Source organism: Drosophila suzukii, chromosome 3 (assembly GCF_043229965.1).
Source record: "Drosophila suzukii chromosome 3, CBGP_Dsuzu_IsoJpt1.0, whole genome shotgun sequence".
Lineage (NCBI taxonomy): Eukaryota > Metazoa > Arthropoda > Insecta > Diptera > Drosophilidae > Drosophila > Drosophila suzukii.
In genome coordinates, this window is record NC_092082.1 from 40,734,478 (window position 1) to 40,751,923 (window position 17,446).

At 40.8% G+C, this 17,446-nt stretch overlaps 2 protein-coding genes across 26 annotated transcripts in view; one reads left to right on the plus strand and one right to left on the minus strand.

Annotated features, from left to right (window-relative positions):
- Nucleotides 1–17,446, minus strand: part of l(3)80Fg (dnaJ homolog subfamily C member 16 l(3)80Fg) — a 554,754-nt gene that overhangs the window by 210,903 nt on the left and 326,405 nt on the right. The window lies entirely within an intron of this gene.
- LOC108020141 (uncharacterized) lies at nucleotides 942–8,871 on the plus strand. Of its 16 annotated transcripts, none has more exons than XM_070995885.1 (6): nucleotides 942–1,090; nucleotides 1,300–1,409; nucleotides 1,474–1,693; nucleotides 2,336–2,799; nucleotides 2,862–3,159; nucleotides 3,227–8,871. In XM_070995885.1, the coding sequence occupies exon 6, from the start codon at nucleotides 7,425–7,427 to the stop codon at nucleotides 8,349–8,351; it is 927 nt and encodes a 308-aa protein (XP_070851986.1). In that variant the 5' UTR covers nucleotides 942–1,090; nucleotides 1,300–1,409; nucleotides 1,474–1,693; nucleotides 2,336–2,799; nucleotides 2,862–3,159; nucleotides 3,227–7,424; the 3' UTR covers nucleotides 8,352–8,871. The 16 variants fall into 16 exon arrangements, with proteins under 16 accessions (XP_070851986.1, XP_070851987.1, XP_070851982.1 ...); XM_070995884.1 differs by having other exon boundaries at nucleotides 1,083–1,201; XM_070995881.1 differs by lacking the exon at nucleotides 1,474–1,693 and having other exon boundaries at nucleotides 1,072–1,090.

Consider the following 17,446-nt stretch of genomic DNA (forward strand, 5'->3'; position numbering starts at 1 on the left):
TGTAACACCAGATTTTCTTTTATCGATCCTAATCGTCTTTGACTGTGACATCTTTATGAGCAAGTTCACGCCTAAACATATTTGTGACAAAATGCCGAAAGTTTTTAAGCAAAAATGTTGAGATGCTTGGCTTCAGCATCCTGATTTTAAGACATGGCTTCGCAAAGACAATACTGATGCCTCCAGAGTCTTCTGCAGTTATTGCAAGTGCACACTAACTGCAAAGTTACGTGATTTGTGCGCACATGCAGCCACCAAAAAACACTCTAAAACGAAGGACTGCTTAGGTCAGACTAACAAGTTGCGTTTCTTCAAACTGCCAAATAAGACAATAGACTACGAAGCTGCGTTGAGCCTCTTTGTAGCACAACACACAGCTATTGCTCAAATCGACCACCTTAGCAGCATGTGCATAGTCAATTTGGAGATTTGCAACTGCAGGTTGGCATCATCAAAAATTTTCTTCTACGATAATCTTCGCAGCGATATATACATTTGGAGTCAAAGGGGAATTTCAGTCCGGTCTCACCATCATATTATTAAATCCAGAACGCGGCTTCACAAAGATTTGTTTAGCCTAAAAAATGTTAAAAAAAGGAGAGCTTCACCGAAACACGGAAAGCCGTTTTAGAATCATGGTAAATGAACGCTCTAATATCAACCATGCCATGGCATCTTCATCTGCTGTCGCGCCATATAAATTTGGTGCAGCGTTAACGAAGCGAGCGAACGACAGAAAAACTCCCCTACAATTATTTACTTATGCTAATTTGTTTTTAAATAATAAATAAATATATATAATTGAATATTGAATTCCTTATTTGGGTATATAAGTGTTTACAGAAGGTCCATTTATGAAACGGTTTTTTCAAAAATAAATAAAATTATTTGCGAAATGTTTTAAATGACTTATTATGCAACTCGAGGATTTTAATACCTTATTGTCAATATTTTCAAAAATCTGTCTTGTAAATTCTGGCCTTTTTCAATTTTTAAAGCTTTCAAAGTGGAAAGTTGGCAAACGAATTTGAGAAATGAAACCAAGTCAAGGCCAACCATATGAAAATAATATATTTGATCAAGGGCAGCAGTGCGTATGAAATATAAACTTTTAAACCAATTCGCAGACCCTAAAACGCGTTTTTTTCAAAAAATTTCTTTTAATATACATTAAATACCTCAAAGCGCACCGTATAGGCGGGTGAGAGTAGGACCTTAAAAATTTCCATACAAATGTGGAAATGTACATATTGTATGTGTTTCTTATTATATGGTATCGCTATGTCTTTGTCCACATAGGTGTCGTCGTAAACTATTTCTCTAGTCACCAGGGAGAGATTGTAACTACATTCCCCAGCCTAGTGCCTTTAGAGAGTGGTAATGCATTTGCATTTCTGAAGGTGTAAGAAGTAAGTTAAATATAAAAAACCTAATAGGAATCGGTACTGACAATGCCAATGATATGGTTGGCAGAAACAGAAGCGTCTTTGCTGAGCTGAATAGGGACGCACCGTCTATAGTTTTTATAAAACGCGTATGCCACTCTGTGCAGTTGGCAGTAAATCAAGCTTGTAATGAGTTTCTTCCGGACGGATTGGAGTTCCTAATTTATAAGACCTATAATTGGTTCTGTAAGAGTGCAATTCGACAATCTGAGTACAAGACTGTTTACCAATCGATAAACAATGAAAAGGTTCGTGTGACTTTTTCTACCCGTTACTCGTAGAGTAAAAGGGTATACTAGATTCGTCGGAAAGTAGAAGGAAGCGTTTCCGACCCCATAAAGTACATATATTCTTGATCAGGATCACTAGCCGAGTCGATCTAGCCATGTCCGTCTGTCCGTCTGTCCGTATGAACGCTGAGATCACGGAAACTATAGGAGCTACAGTACTGGGACTAGGCCTGCGGCTTTCTGAGATTCCTGCGCAGCGCAAGTTTATTTCAGAAATGTGCCACGCCCACTCGAACGCCCACAAACCGTCCAAAACTGTGCTCCTACAATTTTTATTCTAGAGTAAAAAATGCATAACGCTTAAGTCTAGGTGGCGCATTTCAATCTCGCTTTTCTGCTTGCATATCTCCATTTCCTTTTGGTCCCATTAGCTGAGTAGCGGGTATCTGATAGTCGAGGTACTCGACTATAGCGTTCTTCCTTGTTTATTCTCGTCTTAATTTTTTCTACATTTTTACTAATGGGTATGCTTGTTTTAACATTGGTTTGGTGATGTCCAAGTGTAGATCGTAGTTATTCTTTTATGCGTTTGTCTCTCTTTGACGTTTAATGTAGTTTAATTATAAGTAATATAATGTATTACTATCTTCAAATACCCAGAGTGTGTGTCTATTGAATTAGCTGTTTCACGAATATTGGAACAATGGCAGAAGTTTTTTAACTTCTTCTTGCCGCAAAAAAATAAAAATGTCATAAGGCCAAATTACTGCATTCCATGTTTGACGACAATGTAAACTACATAAATTTAGTTTTCCTAAAACCAATCCTAATGGAAATGCAAAAAGTCAACAAGTGCTTTCAAAGCAATAACACTGACGCGACGCGCTTGCTAAAAGATCTTGTTCTGTCCATTAATTCGGTAAAGAAGCACATTATTCCACCAGATTGTAATATGGACTTAATAAAAGATGATAATTTTGTGGAATATGTTGTCAAAGATTTATATCAAGGATATACATTTGAAAAGCAAATTAAAATGCTTTAATGGATAATGATTCGGAGAATTTTTTTCGAGAGTGCTGCACTAATTTTATAGTTGAACCTGTAAAGCAACTAAAGCTGAGGTAACTATAGCCTTTTATATTTTTACAAAATATAACAAATTAAAAACTCCAATTAATTACAGGATACCTGACAACCTCCAGATTCTGCAACCAATTGATATATTTACCGTTCAGAATATTTTATGTTCAAAAAAATTCAACATTGTTCCCATTTTGGAAAAGTTTTCTGTTGAAGATATCGACCGAATACAGCGGAAGTAAAACTTTTTAAGGACTCTGGGGGTAACGAACGACCGAGATGTTGTCCTTGCCATGGTCCAACGCTGATGTAGAACGTGCGTTTAGCCAAGTAAACATTGTAAAATCAAAACTGAGAAATAGAATGGACGTTACCACTCCTAACTTAATATTGTGCATAAGGTGGGCGCCAATTTGATATAAACTTAATTATAAAATGCCAAAACTTATATAATTATTGTGATTACAGATATGGTGTTCCTTAACGGTTGCAGTCTTCAATAACCTCTCATCATTAGGCGCATAATGCCATCTCTATTCTTTGTAACAAAAAACCTATATACATATATATATACCTTTTTTCGTTTCTGGCAACGCTGCTACGACGGCGTTTATTTGTGAAATTCATATCAGTATCAAATAGGCTTCGCAACTGGCAAGAATAAAATTACATACAGTCCACACATCCAAGTCGTTTATATTTCTAACCATATTTCTGGTCCATCGTTCCGGATTCTTCAACAGTTTTGAAGTGCTTTGATTCTCATTTGTAATTGTTTGCAATGGAACAATTAAAATCATTAGTGAAGAGCCGTGCCAGACTTAAGGCCAACATCACACGTGTCTTGGCATGGGCTGAACAAACGGAGATTGCTACACACACAGAGATCGTCACACGGATAGATCTTCTTCTTTAGCGATTGCATTGCGCTTCACGAGGAAGTGGAAGGCTATGTCGATCCGGAGATTGACAATGCGGTCTATGAAGCAAAATACCTAAGGGCAAGCGCTATTCTCAAGGAAAGGAGTAATGATCTACAACCGGGGACATCTACAAGCGGTGCGAGTGGCAGCAACGGGCTACACTCAAACAACGATGCAATCTTGAACTTGCTGCAACAAAACCAACAACTATTTGAGCGACTTGCTGTAAGTCAGAGCACACCGAACACGCCTGATCATGTTGGTGGTGACGTCACATTAGCGAATTCTCGGAACTCGGTACTCACGGCGAATTCAAATCTGAGCGAATTGCCTAAAATTCAAATCAAACGGTTCTCGGGCAACTACACGGAGTGGCCATCTTTTCAAGACATATATGAAAGCATAATTCATAACAAACAGCATTTGTGCAACACCCAGAAGTTCCATCATTTAAAAACACTACTCGTTGATGAGGCTGCCAACTTGGTTCGACACTTGGCAATTACGGACACGGCTTACAACACTGCATGGGAACGTCTTATGGAAAGATACAATCGTCCACGGCACATTGTAAACTCGTTTTTGGAGCATTTTATAAGCCTGCCAGCAACTACAAAGATCGATGCAACAGTTCAACGAAGATTTCGGACGGAGCAAACGAAATTATTCGTGGATTGGATGCGGTGAACCAGACGGGACGCGATTGTTGGATCATATATCTAGCCCTAGGGAAACTTGACGCTGACACGCAGGTGGATTGAGAGCAGCATGGAGACAGATTCACCCACTCTAGAGGAATTCTTCAAGTTTCTCGATTCTCGCTGCGAGAAACTGGAGCTGAGCAAAAGGGAGCTTGCGACTGGAAGCAAGACAACAACACATCCTGAAAACCCAAAACGGATAACTTAATCGATGGTTGCGGTTGAAAGTAGTGGCTGCACCAAATGTAGTTCTACAGAACACACTCTATATGGCTGTCAGCTGTTTCTGGATATGTCTGGACTGCAGAGACGATCATTTGTGAAGGCTACAACTGCTTGCGACCTGGTCATGGGGTCAACAGGTGCAGGCAATGTACAGGAAATCATCACTCCCTTCTTCATGTCCAACCGAACCCATAGGCTAGTGGGAATCTTGCCCAGATAGCGGAGGGGGACGAGCAAAACTTAAGCACGTCTAACACAAACTCAGTGACACTCAGTCATTTGGCCCAAGGAGCGGGCACCCAAAAGGTTGTATGTGCACAAGGCACTGCAAAATCTACACATCTAACGGAATTCAAACGAAGCATATTACCAACGGCTATGGTGTATGTTAAAAACGCAAAAGGTGACCACGTAACGTGCCGTCTTTTATTGCATCCAAGCTCTCGGACTGACACGGTCGGCATCACGCATTTTGGTTACGGGAATCTCTTCCGTAAAAGCAGACACGACAAGGGGATGCAGTACGCTGCAAATCAAGTCTCGCATATCCGATTATCGTTTGCTTGTCTATGCCCACGTGCTAGGCAGAATCACCTCATCTCTGGAACGCCAAAATGTCGACGCATCGACACTCGAGGTATGTAAGGATCTGCAGCTGGCGGATACACATTTCAACGCAAACACACCAGTAGATATACTATTGGAAAGCGAACACGTATGGTCAGTGTTCATAGGACGAAAGATGTACGACAACAAGGGTAATCTTATCGCTATTTCGTCGGTATTCGGATGGGTAATCACTTCACTCATTACATCGAACGCAAGCAACGCTATTGCACTAACCACAACAATGGATATCGACAACACGCTTCAGAAGTTTTGGGAACTGGAGAACGGTCAAAGCAACACAAAATTGGAACCGGAAGACGACCAGGTCGAGAAGCACTTTCTTGCCACCCACAGTCGCGATGAAAACGGGAAGTACATTGTTGAACTTCCATTCAACACGTAAAGTCCTGAATTAGGAGAAACTCTTCACGGAGCTCTTAAACGTTTCAAATCGGTGGAGCGACGACTACAACAAAACGAGCAGCTGCGGACACAGTACGTATACTTTATGCGGGGGTATATCAGTCTGGGGCACAGTCTGGGGAAATCGCTACTGGGAATCAGTTCTTTGTTCCTCATCACCCAGTGCTAGGCCGAAAACTGCGAGTGGTCTTTGATGGATCCTTTCGCGACGCTAACGATAAGGCCTTAAATGACACTCTTTTCACAAGGCCCAGTATCCAGCGCGATCTATTTGCTGTGTGCCTACGCTTTCGAATGTACAAGATCGCATTCTCAGCGGACATCGTTAAAATGTTCCGCCAAATATGGGTAAGCGAAAAGCTCAGAAACTTTTAGAGGATCGTTTGGAGAGAGGATCCGTCCGATCCGAACAAGCATTTCCAGTTGTGCACTGTAACCTACGGAACGTCATGTGCACCATTCCTGGCGGTACGAGTGCTGGAACAACTCGCTGTGGATCATCAAGATGAATACCCGAATGCTTTAAAAATCCTACTGGAGGATTTTTATGTCGATGATGTTCTTACTGGGTCAAACAATGAGGATGAACTACGTCGAAACCGAGACGAGTTGATTCAGCTGATGTCGTGCGCAAATCTGGAACTCGGGAAATGGGTATCCAATACCTCATTCATACAAACGGATGATACCGACGCACAATCGTCGCCAGTTAAGGTTCTCGGACTATACTGGCATCCTGAAAAAGACATTCTAACGTACAACATAGTTCTAGCGGCAAATCCTGACTGCACAGGTCTTGTCCGACGTCTCGAGGATATTTGATCCACTCGGACTCTTGGCACCAATTGTAATCCAATTTAAGATTATCTTCCAAAAACTCTGGCTCTTAAACTTGGATTGGAATGACCCGCTCCCAACCAAACTAGCGGACAACTGGCTGAAGTGGAGAGCAGATCTAGACACTCTACAAAAATTTCAATTACCACGCTTCGTTGCCGACGACGCAGACAATATTGAACTTCACGGATTTTCAGATGCCTCAACCAAGGAGTATGCTGCTGTGGTGTACAGCAGAGTTACAAATGACGACGGATCCATCAGAACCTCGGAAATCCTTGACACTCTTCCTAGGAAGGCCTGGCGGCACGTAGACTCCAAATCAAACGCAGTTGACTGCGCTTCCAGAGGTCTGATGGCTGCTGACCTCATCGACTTCCATTTGTGGTGGAATGGACCTTTGTGGCTTCGGGACAATACCTGGTAAAGTTGAACGATTCGCATTCAAGGAGAAGTCAAGTCCAACTGTTTGGCTACAGTGGCTGTTGCAACTCAGGTTCATCCACTCGATGAGCTGATCGCACGAGTTTCTTCTAGGCTCAAGCTCGTTCACATTGTCGCCTATGTGAAGCGATTCATTCAACGCACACAAAACCCGTCCTGCGATAGGGCCTCAAGAGCTCTTACATTTGAAGAGATTAAGGCAGCAAGGATCATTTGTATAAAACACGCGCAGCACTGTTTCCACGAGGACTATCAATTGCTCCTTGCCAAGAAACCCCTAAGGAACCGATCGCAGCTGGTCAAACTTGCACCAATGATAGACGAAAACGATTTGCTGAGGGTAGGCGGAAGACTGCACCAATCGCAATTGTCACGAGAGGCAAAACACCCAGTTTTGCTACCAAAAACGCACCGAATCTCGAAGCTGATCCTGGAATACGAGCACCGAGTAAATCTTCACCCTGGCGTTTCTTCCTTGTAATCGTTTGGCAGAGATTCTGAATAATGGAGCACGTAATCTCATTCGCAGAATTACACTGCTTATGCTGCTTTCGTCAAATGGCTGACTTACCCAGCGTGCGTGTCACTCAAGCCCTTCCATTTGTCAATACTGGTTGCGACTATGCAGGTCCAATCTTTCTGAAGGATGCCAAAGTTGGGAAGCCACGTATCAGCAAGGGCTACATTTGCCTGTTCGTCTGCACCTCGGCCATACACCTGGAACTTGTTACAGACCTGACAACAGAAACCTTCTTGGCTGCCTTGCGGCGCTTCATATCCCTACGTGGCAAGTGTAGCAAGATCTACAGCGACAACGGAACAAACTTTATTGGAGCTAGGCGATCCCTCAACGAAATGCAAGAGTTGCTTTCATCGCAACGACACAAGGACATCGTCACATCCACTTTGGCGGATAACGGAACTCAGTGGGTACTCGTTCCCCCTAGATCTCCTCATTGGGGAGGGAAATGGGAGTCGGCAGTTCGCTGTGTCAAACTGCATCTGCACCGAGTCACCGGCAATTCAACGCTCACCTTCGAACAGATGCGCACCTTGCTTGCTCAAATCAGCGCAGTGATAAATTCACGCCCCTTATGCTACAAATCTGATACGGAAGACAACTACTTATCACCCGCCCACTTCTTAATTGGGCGACCGTTAACCACCGTGCCAGATCCAGACTTAAGCCACATCCCTGTGGGCCGATTAGGATATTGGCAAAGCATCCAGGCTATGCTTCAAGGATTCTGGAAGAAATGGCATCAGGAGTATCTGACTACTCTGCAACAACGTCCGAAATGGACCACTTCAACACCCAACCTCTCGATCGATGATGTAGTTCTCGTTAAGAAGTCTAGATTGCCGTTTTGCCCAGTTCAGAAACTGTGTTTCAGGGCGGTCTGGATTTTCCTGAACGGTTGCAGTCTTTAATAACCTCTCATCATTAGGCGCATAATGCCATCTATATCCTTTGTAATAGAAAACCGATATACATATATATATATATACCTTTTTTCGTTTCTGGCAACGCTGCTCTTTTTGTAAAATTCATATCAGTATCAAGTAAGCTTCGCAACTGGCAAGAATAAAATTACATACAGTCCACACATCCAAGTCGTTTATATTTCTAACCATATGGGTTGCGAAGGCACAAAAAATGTTGCGTAGACTACAAATTCCCCTTAGAATTATGAAGCTTATAGGCACAATAGAGGCCTTTGACAAGGATATAAAGGATGATACGGTTGATGTTGAAAATGACATATTAAATACATTATAATTAAATAATTATTAAGCTCAAATTCTCCTAAACACTAAAAAAAAACATTATTTTGTACTCATTTTAATAGAACCCTAAAGAAAAAAAATTGGCGATCTTTTTTTTCAATTTTTTTTTTTCGATATATACAGATATTTGTATTTTCCTTAATAGCAAAATTGGTTTGAAACTTTTTGCGCTTTTTTTCTGCTTTATTGGGCAAAAAACCAGCTTTTTAGCCACCTTTGCTCCCGCCGAAAACAGTTTTTTTTCTTAGCAAATGTTGGCAACAATGGTGTTGATACCGCCCACCTTCGCGTCCTATTAGAGTCATTGAGCGTGCACCACAAGGTGCTAGAAGCCTAGACTTCTTATGTTCGGCTCTGAAGCAATCTGTCAAGCATTAGACAGATAGAAATTAAGAATAGGATTCAGGGCCAAATCAATAAACTCACGGAAAAAACTCAACAAAATTCTAAAAACAACCAAGAACTCGCAAATCGATACAGGCTTACCTATATGAAACATTACTTGTTCGTAAGAGGATGATTATGATGGAGTTGCAGAATTTGATGCTCGCTAAAATTAATGTAGTCAGCCCGAATATAATAGATCGGGCAGACTTGGAAAATGTTCGGATGGAGGAGCTTACCGATACCCCCATTAAAGACATATTGTAAAAATATCTTGCATTTTATAATAAAGTTTTCCAAAGTTAAAATAGCGTGTAGAAAGATATCAATATTCCCAGTGGCGCATAATAACATGATGTTAAGGATAGTGGATAACGTCGTGGCTGAATGTAACGGAGCAATACATGCAATTAAAATTTGCTCTGTAACACCATGAGCCACTTTCTGCCAGCTGGCGACAGAGAGTTCGTGTGCCCCAGAACTTCATGCTGGTGGAAAGGCACACCCGCGAGTCACACCCATTCACGTATGTCGACGAGGGTGGACAACGTGAGCAGTGTCTGGATACACGGCACCCATCCTATCACCTTCAATGAGCGCGCTGCCATCACTGAAACCCAGCTCGTTAACCATAACTCCTCCCAGAAGATGACTTTGTACGTTTATTTGCGTCAGACTCGCCTATCCGCGATTTACCAGGACTAGGAGATCTGCGGTCTAGCTGAGGGAGGTGATCGCCCAGATAGGGTCGGCCGAGGGCGGCCTAAATCTCGAGAGGAGAGTGGTTAACTAAAGTCAACCGGACTGAGAGTCAATGTCCGAAGACTGAGCGCTGGACAAATTGCTGACACTGCATTTGATCGGACGCTCGTGCATAGCCGGCAAATACAGCATATTTGCGTGGCCGCTGGTAAGTTCATTTCTTGTTAGCTTTAAGTTAGTTCCTGTTTGTCATTCAATGAATAAAGAATATAAGTTCTCAGTTCTTGTATTGATTTAATCTTGACTGAGTCTCTAAGCCAGCAAGAAAAGGATAGAAAGGATAGTTTCCTTCCAGCCTAATCATCAAAACTCTGCAATAGATGATCCATGGCCAGCCGGCATATCTAAGAAGCAACGTTAACGTTAACGTTAACGTAGTTCACTCAGCATACAAATTGTGCACTTACGTGTTATCGGCCAGCCACCCGGCCGTCCACAATTCGCAACTGCTGCTCGGGGCCACCTCGCGCCTACGAGCCCTCTGGCTGCGATCAATCGGCTAGCCTTAACCCTGACTGCTGCGCGGGATCACGTCAGCACCTAAAGGGGAATTTAAAAGTTAATTATACCCGTTACTCGTAGAGTAAAAGGGTATACTAGAATCGTCGGAAAGTATGTAACAGGTATAAGGAAACGTATATATATTCTTGATCAGGATCACTAGCCGAGTCGATCTAGCCATGTCCGTCTGTCCGTCCGTCCGGATGAACGCTGAGGTCTCGGAAACTATAGGAGCTAGGCTATTGAGATTTGGCATTCAGATTCGTGAGCTTCCTACGCAGCGCAAGTTTGTTTCAGAAATGTGCCACGCCCACTCTAACGCCCACAAACCGCCCAAAACTGTGGCCCCCACCGTTTTGATGCTATAGTAAATATTTTAACTGAAACGTATTGTCCTCATCAATACCTATCGATTAACCCAAAAAAAAGTTTGCTGCGCCCACTTTAACGCCCACAAACCGCCCACCAACTTCAAGAAATCGTTAATATGAACGGGGATATCTCAGAAACTATAGAAGATAGAGAACTGCGATTTCAGATTTAGATTCCGTAGCCTTGTACGCAGTGCAAGTTTGTTACGCGAAGATGCCACGCCCACTTTAACGCCCACAAACCGCCCAAATCAAAATAATGCTAGATAAAAATTTTCAGCTGAAATGTATTAGTCTTTTTAATACCTATCGATTGATCAAAAAAAAGTTTGCCACGCCCACTTTAACGCCTACAAAGCGCCTAGGCCTGAGGCGCCCACAATTTTCATGCTAAAAAAAAATGTTAACTGAAATGTATTAGTCTCGTCGATACCAATCGATTGACCCCAAAAAAAGTTTGCCATGCCCACTCTAACGCCCATAATGCCTAAATCTGTCTGTCGCCCACATAACCATATATGTAGATCGCGGGTAGGAGGCGCATTTCAATCTCGCTTAACTGCTTGCATATCTCCATTTCCCTTTGGTCCCTTTAGCTGAGTAACGGGTATCTGATAGTCGAGGTACTCGACTATTGTGTTTTCCCTTGTTTATATATGTAAGCGTGTGTACGTGAAGCGGCTATGCCGGCGTTCCCTTCATTACCTCAGTACATTTTGTTGATGATGGTCTTTGTATTTACAGTTGTCTTCTATTAAACATCATTTAAAAATAAAATTTTAACAGCATCTCTTTTATATCCATTGCTAAGTACATTTAAAGAATTCGAAGAATTTGATTGAGTATTGAAACAGCATTAGGCACCATTATGTAAAATGATAGGAGAAAATCTTGGTCTAAATTAATTTTTGGGGTTTACCACTTTGTTTAAGTCCAATTCTGTCGTTTTTGTAAGAGATCAAAAGAACAGATGGCTATTTCCGGAATATTTTTCAAATGTGCAAAATTATCAAATTGATGTCCTTAAAAATGACGTAACGACCACAGCTGTTAAACAAAATTGTCTGCTTATTGATCTTCAATACTTTCAAACAGTTGAAAACGATATTGTTTATGTGATGCACGATTTGTATGAGCGCGATTGTAAATACGATATTTGTCACATTCTTTTGCGTTTTATTACAATAGAAAAATACTTTACATTAGAAAACTTAACTTTTACTGATATCGCAAACAAAACCATTCCATTTTAACTTAGTTTGCGTTACTCAGCTAAAGGGAGTGCGAAAGGGATGGAGATGCTTAAAGCAACTCCACTTTTTCACTAACACACCTAGCCTATAGCGCCACCTATCTATTTTTTCTGTAGCGCCACTTAGCCTATTAGTCAAATCTTATTTGCTGTAATTGTTGTGCAATCTCGATTGAACTTGTCAAATATTGATGTTTATTTGGTTATAACTTTTTAATGACTGGTCCGATTTCAAATATTTTTGGCATGTAATAATAAGAACAATTTCTCATAACATTACCAATTGTGAACACAAGACGGGATTAAGTGTTATGGTCTTTTGTGGGCGTTAGAGTGGGCGTGGCACCCTGCTGAAACAAACTTGCGCAGCGCAGAAAGCCCAAGAATCTGCATGCCAAGTCCAAACTTTTTAGCTCTTATAGTTTACGAGATCTCAGCGTTCATAGGGACAGACGGACAAGCGGACATGGCTAGATCGACTCGGCTAGTAATGCCGATCAAGAATATATATACTCTTTGGGGTCAGAAACGCTTCCTTCTTTCTGTTACATACCTTCCGACGAAGTTATCATATCCGTTACTCGTGGAGTAAAAGGGTATACTAACTCTTTAAAGGACCTTCAAGGCAAATGCTCAATTGAATACAAGATAATTCAATACAATACAAAATAATGCAATTTGGAAGTTTGCAACCACAATTGTCAAAATAGTTGCAAAATTAATGCAGTGAGTTCGATGCCATAGGAATATCTGAGTTGTCAAGTCGTATTCAAATTCACAATGAAAGCTTTGTGAGACTTTTTAATATTCCACTGATGCCGAAATTCCATTTCCTCGTACACTATTGTAATTTTATTGGGTTGGCAAGAAAGTCATGTCGTTTTTTTTCAATATTTTCAAAGATGATTTATTTATATCAGGACTTATAATTAATCAATTATGTATTGGCCGTTTTGTTCGACCACTAATGACCATCTCTCGGGCAGCTGCATAATTCCGCGCTCGAAGAACTTTTGGTCTTTTCCAGCAAAGAATCGAGACAAGTGGTTTTCGACAGCCTCATCTGAATCAAAGTTTTTACCATTCAAAGAGTTTTGAAGAGAGCGAAACAAATGGTAATCTGAAGGTGCTAAGTCCGGACTATAAGGTGGATGTGGTAGCACTTCCCAATTCAGCTCCGTTAATTTTTGCCGAGTGACCAAAGATGTGTGGGGCCTAGCGTTGTCATGGTGAAAGACTATACCCTTGCGATTAGCTAGTGCCGGCTCCTTTTCTTTAATTTTTTCCGCCAAATTGGATAGCTGGCGACAGTACACATCTGAATTGATGGTTTCATTCCGTCCCAGCAGCTCAAAGTGCACTACACCCTTCCAATTCCACCAAACAGACAGCATAACTTTCCTCTGATGGATATCGGCCTTTGATGTGGCTTGGGCTGGCTCATCTTTCTTGCTCCATGATCTTTTTCGTTGGACATTATTGTAAACAACCCACTTTTCGTCGCCAGTAATGATCCGCTTCAAAAAAGGATCGTTTTTAATCCGTTGCAGCAGAGAATAGCAGATGTTGATACGCTTAGTTAGGTGAATTTCCTTTAAGTTATGCGGAACCCAAACATCGAGCTTGCTTACGTAGCCAAGTTTCTTCAAATGGGTTTCAACCGTTGTATGCGACACACTGAGCTTCTCTGACATCTCCCGCGTTGAATAGCGCCGGTTTTCATCCAGCAAAGCCTGAATTTGTTCGTCAAAAACGGCCGATGGTCGACCAGAACGTGGGGCGTCTTTAACTCCAAAATCTCCAAGCCTGAATTTGGCAAACCAGCGCTGACATTGGCGATCACTCATGGCATCTTTACCATACACTTCGCACAATTTTTCGCGAGCTTCGACCGCTTTTTTTCCTTTTCGGAAGTAAAAAAGCAAAATATGCCGAAAATGCTCACTTTGGTCCTCCATGTTTAATTTGCTATAGCTTCCACAAATGTTATCGAATAATTACCAAATTTTCGTCGATAGTACCTAAGACAATAAGCTTTAAAACGATACTAAAAAGTGTGACCCTGGTGCTCGATTAGTCGTAAATAAATTAGATTAAAAACGATTACTAAAAAAAACGACATGACTTTCTTGCCCACCCAATAACAAGGAAGAATGGGACCAAAAGGAAATGGAGATATGCAAGCAGAAAAGCGAGATTGAAATGCGCCACCTACCTGTGATCTCAACCATAGTGACGAACTTAGGTTTTGGCACACTTAGCATTTTAGTGCGCTTTTCTACCTTTATAAAGACGATATAAAATTCAACAAAACTAATCTAAGTTTAGATAAGAAAGTCTTTGGCAAGGATATTTACCCAGTAGCCTTCCAAAAGGCCATGTCACGTGCTAAGTACAAGTACAAAATTGATTTCAATACTTAAAATATTTTAGTATACACATTTTTAAAAAATTTATATTGTATATTTTACTCAAAAAGTAAAAATTATATAGTGGGATATTTTTCCCAAGTGAAAATTCAAATGAAAATTTTTCGAAGTCTCACGGGATTTCACTTGATTCTTATACTCATTTTTCGTATGGCCTGTCACGTGCATATCACTTTTGAAATTCAGAAAATGTCCAATGAGTTTTCACTTATGAAAATATTGAATTTAAAATACATACATTTTTATTTACTTTTAAATTCATTTTAATTAAATAGTGTTATTTAGGTTTTCTGTTGAGGGACAATTATTGTTGGTAAGCCTAGTTTTATGTTAAGTTAATTTGATTTTTACATTGGTCACCGCCTTCCTTAAACACTTATCCGGTCTCCCCGAATCCTTGTTTATTTTTCCTCCGAAATGTTAGTCGCTAGCCGAACATAAAGGAGAGACTCAAAAGAAATAACGGACCGGCCGAAATTTGTCTCTGAGAGCGCCGAGTGCAGGCAGATTATAAGACAAAGAAAGAGAGGAAACTTCCAAATATCTGCCTCTCTTTGTTGCACGATCGTTTTCGTTGGCAGTCTTCTACGCTGCGCCGACTTCTCTGCTGACGTCAACAGCGGCACAGCTTTTTGCCTTGAGCCAGTTCACCGCGTCCCTATTGCAGAGCTGAAGGGTACATACAAGAGGATCGGGAAAAGTAACACTATCAGTTGCCTAAAAGTGAGCTTGAGAAGATTCAGGCAAAAGTTTATCGCCAGTATCATTGTATCATCGTCACCATTATCAGGTAGCAGAAAGCTCATATATATAGAAAAAGGGTGAAGGTAGTTTGAATTCCTAAAAGATTGGAAAACAGCTTCTATCATCAGCATTAATCGGCGGTCGAGAGACTTGGTCCTTAGCAGAGACTGAATGCTTCGTAAAATGTGATTCGTTAGCGCTAGCGTGTCTCGAGCGTCGGCCGTGGATATACGAATAGCAGGTTAGTGCAACAGGCGGTCATTCAACTGCGTGGACAAGGCTGGACAAGTCCGAAAAAAAACCAACCAAGAGAAAACGCTATAGTCGATGGCCTAGACTATTAAATACCCGTCACTCAGCTTAAGGGAGTGCGGGAGGGAAAGAGACATGCTTAAAGCCACTCTGCTATTTTCACTGTAGTGTAGATCGACTCAGCTAGTGATCTTGATCAAGAATATATGTACTTTATGGGGTCGGAAACGCTTCCTTCTACCGGTTACATACTTTCCGACGAATCCAGTATACCCTTTTACTCTACGAGTAACGATTATAAAAATATTTGAAAACAAATTTTATAACAATTATATGTAATGCGGGACTTCAGAAATTAGCATAAACGGCACTAAAGTCGAATGTTTGAAAATGTAAAAATAATAAACACAAAACCAACGCTAGAATTGAATGTCAGTTTCATCGCATGCACAAAATAAAACGAGCCAGGATCAATTCGATATGCGCATGGTAAACTTGTGATTTTTAGACACATGTCATTTTTACCATTAAATAATGTCAAATTGATACCAAAAAATGTCAATTTGTCGAAATTCTTTGACATCGAAAAAGATAGGATATAGCAATATGGCGACAACAATCACGTGAGTGGAAGCGAAAAAGATATATTCGAAATTCGAATTGGCCTACTTCGATCATGTTGTCTCGCTTGCACTTACATACGTTTTAGTGGATTTCTTGACACTTGAGTTTTATCGTGAAGCCGGTCAGACGTACATTTTCAGTGTTTCCCTAAGTGCGCAGAACAAGGAAAAGGTGAGTAAACTTCATATATAATGTGTATATGTCTAAAGTGCTATAATAACATAGTAACGTAATTAGCGGAAAAACTAATATCGTATGCGATTTTCTTAGTGGTTTTTTTTATTTATATAACTGCCCTACGACAACAAAAGCACGTGCAACTACCCTGCAGTACCATTCAGCGCTTATTCAGCACTCAATCACTGCAAAAAGCTCATCACTGAGCGCTCAATGAGCGCACAATTTGTATGGAACTAAGTGCTTAAATTAACATAGGCATTTCCTAGGGTTCATCAGTGCTCAAAAAATAGCACGCATTGAGCGCTTTTTTGAGCACCCTTTTGAGCGATTTTTTGAGCAGCAGAAAAAGCACACGTTCAGCACATGTTGAGCGCTCGATTGAGCAGCGGAAAAAGCACACATTCAGCACATGTTGAGCGCTCGATTGAGCAGCGGTAAAAGCACACATTCAGCACACGTTGAGCGCTCATTCAAGCAGCGAAAAAGCGCACTTTCAGCACACGTTGAGCGCTTAGCAGCAAAAAAATTTCAGTTGTAATTTTTATTTTTATTTGTTTATTTTAAAATTTGAGCTCGGGGGTTTCCGGTGTTATCGGGGTCGCTGGCACCTCCTTCTCAGCATCTGGTGCCGGCGTTGCCTTTTTTTTGGTACAACTCAAGTTTTTAACGCACCGCATTGCCTTCTGCAGCGCCTTTTCGGGAGGCTCCGAGGGATCCACCAGGGCGATTGCATCTAGTATTAGAAAAAAATTACTTTTAAAAATAAAACAAGACGAGAATAAAAACGAGTGACCGAAAGTAATCGTTATTTGTAAGATTTATTTATAATAAAAGAAATGTTATGTTTGGCATTCAATGTAAAAATCCCTCATAAGTTATAAAAACAAACATCTCTTATTTTTGGTCCCTAGGAACTTAGCACTCAATAAGATTTTCAAATTTTTTCACAGATTCATTCATTTGTTTATTTATATGCATCGTTTGTTGTTTTTCACGTCAAAAATTAATATTTTTCACAGCTATTTTTTTTCCGCCACGTGTTTTTTTGTTAGTCTTCTATTTTCCATTTTTTCAATATACTTTAACTTGTTTTTACTCCCACTGATTAAATAAATATTGGTCTGCGACAGACTTACCTGGGAATCGTATAGGTATCACTTTTAAACCACTGGTTTTTTTTATTTAACTACCTTAATTGCGTGCAATTCTAACTCCTTCACATAAGTAAACCCAAAAGAA

Bases quoted from the DNA above. Each gene is read 5' to 3' on its own strand.
- LOC108020141 (XM_070995885.1), top strand. From the start codon at position 7,425: ATGGAGCACGTAATCTCATTCGCAGAATTACACTGCTTATGCTGCTTT.